The sequence below is a fragment of the Hoplias malabaricus genome, chromosome 2 (genome assembly GCF_029633855.1).
Source record: "Hoplias malabaricus isolate fHopMal1 chromosome 2, fHopMal1.hap1, whole genome shotgun sequence".
Classification (NCBI taxonomy): domain Eukaryota; kingdom Metazoa; phylum Chordata; class Actinopteri; order Characiformes; family Erythrinidae; genus Hoplias; species Hoplias malabaricus.
The window spans coordinates 59,696,935-59,707,196 of record NC_089801.1 but is presented as its reverse complement, the minus strand read 5'-3'; the positions used below and the strand labels follow the sequence as shown (position 1 = coordinate 59,707,196).

Below are 10,262 nucleotides of genomic sequence, written 5' to 3'. Positions count from 1 at the left end.
ACAGTTCAAATCCTGAAACTATGGATACTGTAAGCCTGTGCTAGCATTTCTCCTGCTGTGTTGCTATCAGTGTGTGAAGAGTGGGAGAAGAGCGTTGCATTGACAATCCAACACTTTGAACACATTTTATATGTGGTCAGAAACTTGTAAATAACTCATGAAAGAATAAATTTATGTTAAAACCAAGCACACTATTGTTTTTCTTAAGAAATTCCCAATAAGTTTGACGTGTCACATGACCCTCTTCCCATTGAAAAAACAAAAGTTGGATCCAAAATGGCTGACTTCAAAATGGCCGCCATGGTCACCACCCATCTTGAAAAGTTTCCCCCCTCCCATATACTAATGTGCCACAAACAGAAAGTTAATATCACCAACCATTCCTATTTTATTATATATATTATCCATTATATGGATAAATATAATATAATTCCATAAAATCCATATAAATGGCCCACCCTGTAGATGAAGTTACATATAGCTTAAAGTTAATAACAAACTGTAAAAACACGAAACTGCATTATGTTAAAGTTACATAGTTTAATTAAATATATCTCACCAGTGTCAGAAAATTTCCAGACAAGGAATACTAATTTCAGAGTTACTGTTCCTTTTTCCTTGCATTGCCCATGCGCTCCACTCGCTTTGTTCGTCTAAATCATGGCCGCTCCAGGATCAGATATCAATCCCTAATTTCAAATCCAAGTCTTTGGTCACATGAACAACTGATTTATTCAGGAATTATATACAGCTCTTCAGTTCTGAGTCTCTCCTTCACTGTTACACAGCTGATTTATACTGAGTGGCAAGAACATTAACTTACTGAGCGACAGACTCTGTTTTAGGGTTTCATTTTCATATGTCATTTGAAATAAAAAGGTTATTTTCCCTTTTATTTCCCATGTTTTTTGTTGTTTTGAAAAAAATAGAAAAAAAGGATTTTAAATGATTTTTTACTACTGACAATATCAAATAATATAATAGTTTCAGTATATATACTCAGTTCTCATGCTTCCCTTTTAGGAAGTTACACTTTAAATTACTGCATGCACTGCCTATATTACAGGGAACAGAAATACCAGAAAGTACAGGGTACTAAACTTACTTATGTTTAGAATTTCAATAGATTCATAATTGTAGTTACATGCTTTATTGGTAAAATATTTGTAATATACCTGGTAATGAAACCATACATCTACTGTCATATCCTTAACTGTAATAATGTTTTACACCTAGAGGTACCTATTATTTGTCTAAGTAAAATGTTTGTAAAAACCACTTACATCTATTATCAAACCCTTTATTAGTCTTCGTCTTACTTAACAGGTACCTACTCCTTAAGTTACTTGTAAACTTTTTTATAAGATACCAGTGATAACTGCATACATTAGGTACTTTACTTACACTGTACTTATTTTTTGTTATACTTACCCTGTAATTTGCAGGCCGTAATTTAAAGTGGAAGACAACAACGATGTATATTCCCTGCTGTACCCATGTGAGCAGAAGAGAAACACCCATTCATAATTATTCAGTTATGAACATATAATGCCTCATTACATATAAGCAAAGTAGTGTAAAATATCTCTGAAGTATGTGATGATCATTATTGTGGTAAATCATATGTCTTGAACCTAATGAGTATAAATCACCTTGAAACTCTGCTAGTGCCTGTAATGAAAGTAGCCGACTATGTCCTTCTCTGTATGTAAACTGTAAATAATTTTAAAGGATCTATAACTACATTCAGACCTATAGTGAATTCAAAATATTAAAAGCATTTCTTATTTATAAAAAATGATAGTAATCGTCATTTGCATAAACTGTCATATTTTTAAGTCAATTTTATAATCTATAATTATGCTTAGAAGTACAATGGTTTTCAGAATGCAATACTTTGTAAAATGTACTTATTTGTAAAATATTTGTAAGATGCCCAGTAATAATCACACATTTCTAGTATCATACCCTTTACTTACTCAGTGCTTACCATATATTATGGCTTACTTAACAGGTACTTTACTCTGTACTTACCCAGTAATTAGCAGGCTGTAATTTAAAGTGTTACGAGATACTGTTATATACAGGATTCAGAGCTTGTCCCTACAAAGGCTGAAATACCAGGTAAACATAACCCAAATGTAAGACCAGGCTGCAGTCAATGTAGAGCGACACAACACCTTTCAGTAGAGCTAGTTTAAGAGCTGCACAAAGAGAATGGTCCGCAGTCTACTGTGAAGACAGTGATATGGACAGCTGTACTATGGTATAGTCAGAGTAGTTCTGACATTTCATCTCAATTCATCTGAGGTAGCCATATGTGTGAGGTTATGCAGAGTGCTTATGATGCTAACTTTCACTGCAGGGCAGAGAGAGATAAAGATAGGGAGGTTACTGAGAAAGAGAAGTGCGAGAGGAAATGTGAATGGTTGAGCAGTGACAAGAGCAGAATGCAGAAGCGACAAAATACAGAACAAGAAACAAACAGTTTCGGACACAGAGTCCAACATGTGGCCACTCGTACTCCTCCTGTCCAGCTGTTTTCCAGGTGAGTTTTATATTGCACTTCATTTACCACAACTCCTCCTCACTTACCACTACTGCTACCACTACTACAACTCATTTACCACTACCACCACAACTACTACTGTTACTGCTTCTCGTTTACTACGGTGTCTTCTACAACTATTTCAACTACTAATCTTTTACCACTGCTACTTATACTGCTCATTTATTGTTACCTCTAAAACTTATTTACCACAGCTTTGTTAGGGGCTACTACTCATTGACCCCCATTACGTCTACTAATACTACTATTGCTAATTTGCAACTATCAATATCATTGTGGCTGCTTATAGTTTTATTATTATTACTACTGCTCATTTTCAACTACAGTATATAGAGCTTCCCTAATTCAAAAATGAAGTATAGAAAAACACTGGTGCACAATGAGATGTAAGTGTGTGGTGTTCAAAAGACGGATTCAGTTAATTTTTCAGTGTTTTTCAGTATTTAGCTGTATTTAGTATTAAAGTCTTTATTTCATTAATTTCAAGTGTATAACACTAAATCAGTGAATGTGTCATCTTTACTGTAACCAGCATGTGATCATGGTCAGAAAGTAGCGTTATACATCATCAGAATTTTAAAAGTGGAGTGTCTAAAGTAGATGTTTTGTATATAGAACCTCTGAAACTAAACCTGGTTTATGTATAATGAAACACAACCAAGGCCACATCAACTTCCCGCACTGAAACCAGTACGCAAGTACTCAGAGCACAGCCAATGAAGGTTTAAAATGGTCACAGAAAGAGAACTTAAAACTGAAACTTAATGAACGACTGTAGTCAGTCCAAGATAAATAATTATTTTTTCAATCGAATTAGACCCCAGTTCTACTGTAACTGTTACATGAGAATCAGACAGAAATAGAAGCATATATAACTTAAATCATTTAAATAATTCATTATATTACACAATGTATTGGCTCTAATCACAGTGAAGAGTAATAACATGTAATTATTATTTTATTATTCCTATTATAAATGTATGATTACTAATATTTCTTTTTGATCATAGCTGTGTGGCAGTGAAATCCACATTCACAATGAGCTATCTCATTATGCTTTCATCAAGAAGCATATAAAACAGCCACTGTTGGTTGTTGCACTCAGTGTTTAGCTCATGTTTATTGTTGCGGATTGTGTTTTACAGCTGGAGTCAATGCTGTTAGAACTGTAACTGGACTCAGAGGACACTCAGTTCAGATTCACTGTCCCTATGAGTCTGGATATGAATCCAAGACAAAGTATCTCTGCAGAGGGGAATGTTCTGTCTGGAAGACTAAAGACATTCCTGTTGACTCTAAATCATCTAAAGATCAGAGATTCTCTCTAAAAGACCACACAGTGAACAGAGTCTTCGTCATCACAATTACTGACCTGAGAACAGAGGATGCAGGAATGTATTGGTGTGCAGTAGAGGGAGCTGTGCGTGATGACTACAGTGAGATTCAGTTACAGGTGAAATTTGGTGAGTGACTCATCTAATTTTAAAACTTGAAAAATACTGACATTTCAGCTCCAATTGTCTGAACTGAATTGTCCATTTTCTAAGGAATGTGCTGAACTAAAGACAATATAAATGAACAAATATAATGTATGCACAAAAATTTGCAGAAAAGTACCATATTTTAAAAGCAACACTGTTTTGTTCTAAGAATGTGTGCTTATATTAATTCTAGAAATCAGGAGAGCATGACACACCCACACTTTACCACACAACCCTATGTATGTACATTGTAAATGCTTAAATATATTAGAAGTATATGTAAATGAATCTAAGGTACTGTGGCCAGGAGGAATGATGATCAGATGTCCAAAGAGACTTGGACATGTAGTGTAGGAATTCTCAGTAAAGTATACAGAGATTCTACAGGTTTATGTAAAGGGCACAAATGTCAGTGGGATGAAAATATCTTTACTTTTTTATCATTGCTTAGATAACTCAACACCTCCTCCATCAGATCACACACAGTCTACATCTCTCTCTAATCCTAAAGGTATGTGCTCTCAATTCATCTGTGGTCTTTAATGTGTATCCATGTGTATCCACTGTTAACCCACCAATCCAGTGTGTTACATGATCCTCATGCTTTAAAGCCCACATTATCACAAGATTATGACTCAAGCCGAACAAATGACATATAGCCGAACTCTACAACATATTCAGCTCCAGCTTCATATTGTCTGAAATACACTGGCAGTCAGGATGAAGTGTTACCAGAGAGTGGGCTTTCAGGGTCATTCTGAAAAATAGCTCTGATTTGTTCACTCACTCTCTCTCTCTCTCTCTCTCTCTCTCTCTCTCTCTCTCTCTCTCTCTCTCTCCTTCCCAAAGGTCATGACCCATACTCAAACTCTTCCAGTACAACTCTCACTGACCAAACCACAGTCCAAAATCCACCAGAACATGCATCATCAGGTAGATGCTCTGCCTCCTCACTAATCTGTGATGACATCCATCTTGGAGATGACATTGTATAAAATCTTATGTAGACGACTAGAGTAGAACCCTAAATTTATTTATAAAATATAAAATATGCTATGCTCAAGGACTCTTATGGTGCATTTACATGGCATAGAACCTACTCTACTCAGATATTTTGCTTTTCCACTAAGAAAATCTGGTATCTGTTCCCTGAAAGCGTCGCTGCTCAAGTCTGGTTTGAAGCAAGCCAAGTAGGTACTAAACATCACGTGTTGACTTGCAGAGTGCTGACTGGCCCAAGAGACTTGTCAATCACCACGAAATGCAGATCTCCAGCACAATTTCTCTATCTCAAAAATTTCCAGCTACAGCAGATATCCCATTTGTTTTTATCTGACTCATGACAGGCATGATCCAAGTACTCATTAAAACTCCCTGGATCGGTAGCTTAAAAAGTCCAGTTAGATCCGGAAAACGCATGGATTTCAAAGCCTGCAGTTCCCATTAGAGACTGGATTTTGAGACTATGCCAGCTATATTTTGTGGGGGAGCTGTAGTAGTGGAAAAGCAGTGAGAGCAAAGAAAAGGAAATGAGGTCAGAGCAACTCAGTGGTGTCCATAAGTGGAGTTTATAATTAGGTATCCAGTGACTATATATAGATGTTTCCATTAAAGTGGCCAGCAGGTTGGGTCTACCAGCTGGTTGGGTCTACCAGTAAGTTCCCTAGTGAGTGAAGGTTGGGCTTTCCGAAAACGTGACAGTGAGTGAAGTTGTGGTGTTATTTCCTCAGTGGAATATGTGAAATTTATTCATGTGACACAAAAAAAAAGTGGAAGTCATGAGTGTGTGTTTTGTCATGGTAACTGTGGTTTTAGTGACATTGATATGCTCTTTTAGATGACCTCATGGCCTCGAGTGCCATGTTAAATTTCACTACACTGGTCGGAACATAAAGTGTTTTGTTGGTTATGAATCTTATTTAATGGAAGGCATTTAGGATTTTGCTGGGGTTAGGGGTTTTGCTGGACAACATTACATTTGATCTACATTCTTTTTATGGGCTTGGTGTAAGAAGGCCTCTTATTTTTCCTCACTATATATTTATTAATTATTTCCTTCCCTTTTCTTGTTAGTACTTCTCCTATTTAAGCACATGGTTGTGGTTTAATATTTCTGTTATTGAGTAAATGTCCACAGACCTGTGACTACAATGAATGCAGTTACCTCTGTGTCTAGACTCTGTGATGTACATCGGTGGTGGGTTGGCGTTTGTGGTGATGGTTCTGCTGGTGGCCATGACAGTTCTATACAAGCAAAAGAGAAATACAAAGAGGAAAACAGGTACAATCAAACACCAATCAATCATAGCATTAAACACATTTGTTTCTACACTAATTTCAACAGCTCCACTGATGAAAGAATGAACATCTGCAGTGCTACAATTACAGACCGTTGCAATTCTGATGACATTAATACTTTGTTAGCCCCATTTCACCTTGCACCTAGTGGATCATTCTGAGAGCTGCAGTGACACTGACGTAGTGGTGATGTGTCAGTGTGTGCTGTGTTGGTACATGTGGATCAGACACAGCAGTGCGTCTGCAATATATCTTTGCAGAAAATTCACAGTCAACAGTCAATATCAATACATTTAGGGACTCTTGAGTATATTTATCACTTCTTTCTTGTTTTTACCAATTGGGATTTGTAGTTTCCATTGGATTGCTTTATTGAAATATGACCCTTGTGGGGTTTTTTTTATCTCTAGGCGAGCCAATCCCTCCAAGTGTAATGCCGGCTGACCTTGGAAAGGTAAATACTTTAAGTATGTTTATTAATTGATGATGCACCAACGTTGGAAGCAAAATTCAGGACACATTAAAACAAATGCTCTGGCTGAGTAAAACACCTTCACTCATTATGTCTTACTCATGACTTACTGCAGAGAGTGTAAAACAGCTCACACTCAGAATACAGTAACTGAGCATCTAAGTGAATCCCAGATTACCTAACACACAATTTCCTGTGATATATGGTCATATGTTTTCTCCAGATCTATATAACACATCTAGAGTACCAAATCCCATGTCCGCTCAGTTATCTGCAAGAAGGCAAAGACCTGGTCTTTGGTTCCTCCTGAATCAGAGGTTCAGTCAATAATGGATTCCCCTTTTGAGTGCCCTGTCATAGACTTTCACAGTCTGATGCCTCAATTATTAGCAAACTTGGTCCAATCCCAGTTTTAAAAAATAGGGAACCACCACCATGTTGTGCCAGTCCAGAGGCACTGTTCCTAAGGTCCATGTGATACAGAAATGACAGCCCTCCAACGTCTGGGGCCTTCAGTAATTCTAGTTGAATCTCATCCATGTCAAGTGCCTTATCACTATGGAGCTTTTCAAACATCTCAGCAACCTCCACCAAGGAGGCATATCTCTCATGTTTAGAAATCCTCAAAGTGCTCCTTTCAATGCCCAACAATGTTATTGTCGAGTTCATAGTTGCACCATCCTTGCTGAGCACTTGGATTTCATTAAGTCCTGAGCCTTATTTCTCAGAAGCTCTTTGAGGTTGCCAGGATTCTCCATGGCCTCTCCAAAACACTTCCAAGCTCTGGAGATTGCTTCTGCCACTGCTGCAAGAATTTTTGGCCTGCTTGTACCAGTTATGCCAACCAAGTTTGAAAAGCCTCCATCACAGGGTTCTGGGGGTGATGCTGTAACACCAACAAACTTTTGCCCACACTTATATGCCGCCGCTGCCACAATGGTGGTCTGTTCAGACTGTGTGCCCCTACCTCTTACGCAAATATCTGAGATTCTAAATATTCTAAATATGGTGTTTAATAAATTTTTCAAAAATTTCACACAGCTAAGAGGGTGAAAGTTCAGCTGGTGTGTTCAAACTGAGAAAAAAAAAAAAAAAATAAAAATAGAGATGCACAAGGGTGTTGGTCTATGATGTACAGTAGAACTGATGAAGGTGTTTCTTCAGGATCACAGGATCTATCCAGAGATTGAGGTGAAGGAACCTGGTGTACAGTACACGGTGAATATGATCTATGGTACGTCAGATCCTACCAATGAGTCACTTTACTGCAATGTTGAGGAACCTTCTAATGTACTCATATACAGCACACCAACCCTGTCTCAGCAAAGTCCAGAACAGAACCTTTACTCTTCTGTAAACTCCACTGAAAACTCCACTATTTATTCAGAAGTGACAGTCCCTAAGTAGAGTGAATACAGTCATACACTGCAAAAATGAGGTCTTGGAATGTAAAATAATTGTAGTCAATGGATTTACTATTTATTGCTGTAATAATAGCAAATGTATGTAATTGATATTTCTCACATAATTTGTATTCACTGTGACTTATTTTGAAGTTTCAAGTACACCTTGTAAGAAATAGTAAATTGACTAAATTACTCTTGGAAATGTATTCAAGGATCATGTCTTCTTTCATGAAACGGTTATAATTGTAATTGTTTTTGGTAATAATATACTGAATGTATATATTATATGTATTTAAAATATGCTGAAGTGTAAATAGTTGTATAATGTTGAATTTTCTGTGTTTATTCTTCTTTGTGCAACATATTTTACTCATGTTTTAATAATATAATCTTCATTTAAATGTATGTATATATATGTTTAAATAAACATCCAGATAACAAATGCAGTATGGGATGTTCTTTATTAATATAATATAAATGAATGTAATATAATGTTCAACACGGGCAGCTTGGTGGTGTAACAGGTATTGTCGCTGTCGCACCGCTGCAGGGTCCTTGGGTTGTGGGAATATAAAAAGGGGAATATATTCCGTATGTGGACACACTGAAACCAGATAATACCAAAGAGGCAATGCTGGAAACATACGCATTCCTTCTGGTACACAACTGCACATAGCTGTAGATTATTCACAGAGAACATGTCGTTTGACCAGAGTCAATCCTCATGTGGCCGTGTGGACATGGGTCTTGAGGGCCTAAATCTTTGTACAAGCTTTAGGGTGAAATATGTTTGAATAAGTTATGTTTCAGTAACAGTTTATATGAATCTGTTGCACTGTAGTTCTGTACCACAGTGACCAGGAACACACCTCAAAACACACCGAGTACAGAGTTACTGCAAAGATTACTGCAAAGAGTCTACTGCCATTTTTGTATGTCATTCTACAGCAACCAAAATCACACCTCACTCTTTGTTCTTATCTGCTGAACCACAACAGATTGTGTGAAGTGCACAAACACAAAAAAACAGCCCTGAGAAAGAAAGACAACAGTTAAAAATCCTGTACAGTTAATGTCTTTTTCAATAGGGATAATGCTGAAATGATTATGAAGATCCTCCTCATCTTCAGCTTCTACCTGATCTCAGGTAAGAAACACACTTCTAAATTATCAGCTCTGTCAGCTGTGTCACATCCAGCCTTTCTTCAGCTGCTGGAGGATCCAGGAGAGTGAGGGGATTTTCAGGAGGAGTCCTCATCAAGTGCAGATATGAAACAAAATAATAAAGAAAGCCCTCAGTGTGAGGAGCAGTGATGTGAGAGAAGGAGACTCTGGTGAATTCTGGTGTGGAGCTGAATCAGACTGGCTGTTCTGTCATGGATATATGCTCTACTACATACACTTCAATCTCACAGTGACTAGTGAGTAGATGATGCTTTTACCTAAATTTACATTTACAGCTGCCTGTGAGCACTACTGAACTGTCACATGATTTCTGTATAAACCAGCTGTGACTCTCAAAAAAGTGGTGTATGAAATATGTGCTGTTTGTGTTTAAATCATACACAAAATACACGATTCACCTCGTTCAAGTGTAATATTTTAGCTGGGAAATTTTCATCTACATCAACAGAATGAAAACGACAAGGAAAAAAATCGACTACAACCTCAACTACAACCATCCAAGCATCAACTTCCAAGAGGACATCAACAAGTACAGCACTGCATTCTGACACTGTGCTCCTTGTGTCCTTCTTGTTGTCTGTTTACTGTGTGTGAAAGTGTATGTTATTGCACTATGTATTTTGCAGCTCTGAAGCAGAACATATGCATTGACACTGACTGTTCACCACCAGGGGGAGCTGCCTATGAAAGGGACCCACTCAGGGAGAAGCAACAATGCTTCTGTTTCTGAGATGGCTTCCGTTGTGTTCCTGTTTCTCTGATCCAGCTTGAGAGATAACACATCATATTGTAAAATCAGTCCTCGTATTAAAATGGGAATACGGGCACGTTAGTATCTCCTGCTTGAATCA

At 37.4% G+C, this 10,262-nt stretch overlaps 1 protein-coding gene across 1 annotated transcript; it reads left to right on the top strand.

The window, feature by feature from the left end:
• Positions 1-2,493: 2,493 nt before the first annotated feature.
• Positions 2,494-8,456, top strand: LOC136686657 (CMRF-35-like molecule 4). The gene is made up of 7 exons (XM_066660569.1): positions 2,494-2,548; positions 3,715-4,032; positions 4,502-4,561; positions 4,900-4,983; positions 6,227-6,331; positions 6,759-6,802; positions 7,985-8,456. Exons 1-7 carry the CDS (start codon positions 2,509-2,511, stop codon positions 8,225-8,227), a joined length of 894 nt encoding a protein of 297 aa, XP_066516666.1. The 5' UTR covers positions 2,494-2,508; the 3' UTR covers positions 8,228-8,456.
• Positions 8,457-10,262: the final 1,806 nt, after the last annotated feature.

Excerpts from the sequence above, each read along its gene's own strand:
- LOC136686657 (XM_066660569.1), top strand. The coding sequence starts at position 2,509 with ATGTGGCCACTCGTACTCCTCCTGTCCAGCTGTTTTCCAG. Across the intron at positions 4,984-6,226 it reads ACCAGAACATGCATCATCAG|ACTCTGTGATGTACATCGGT; the intron begins GTAGATGCTCTG and ends CTCTGTGTCTAG. Across the intron at positions 6,332-6,758 it reads AAATACAAAGAGGAAAACAG|GCGAGCCAATCCCTCCAAGT; the intron begins GTACAATCAAAC and ends TTTTATCTCTAG.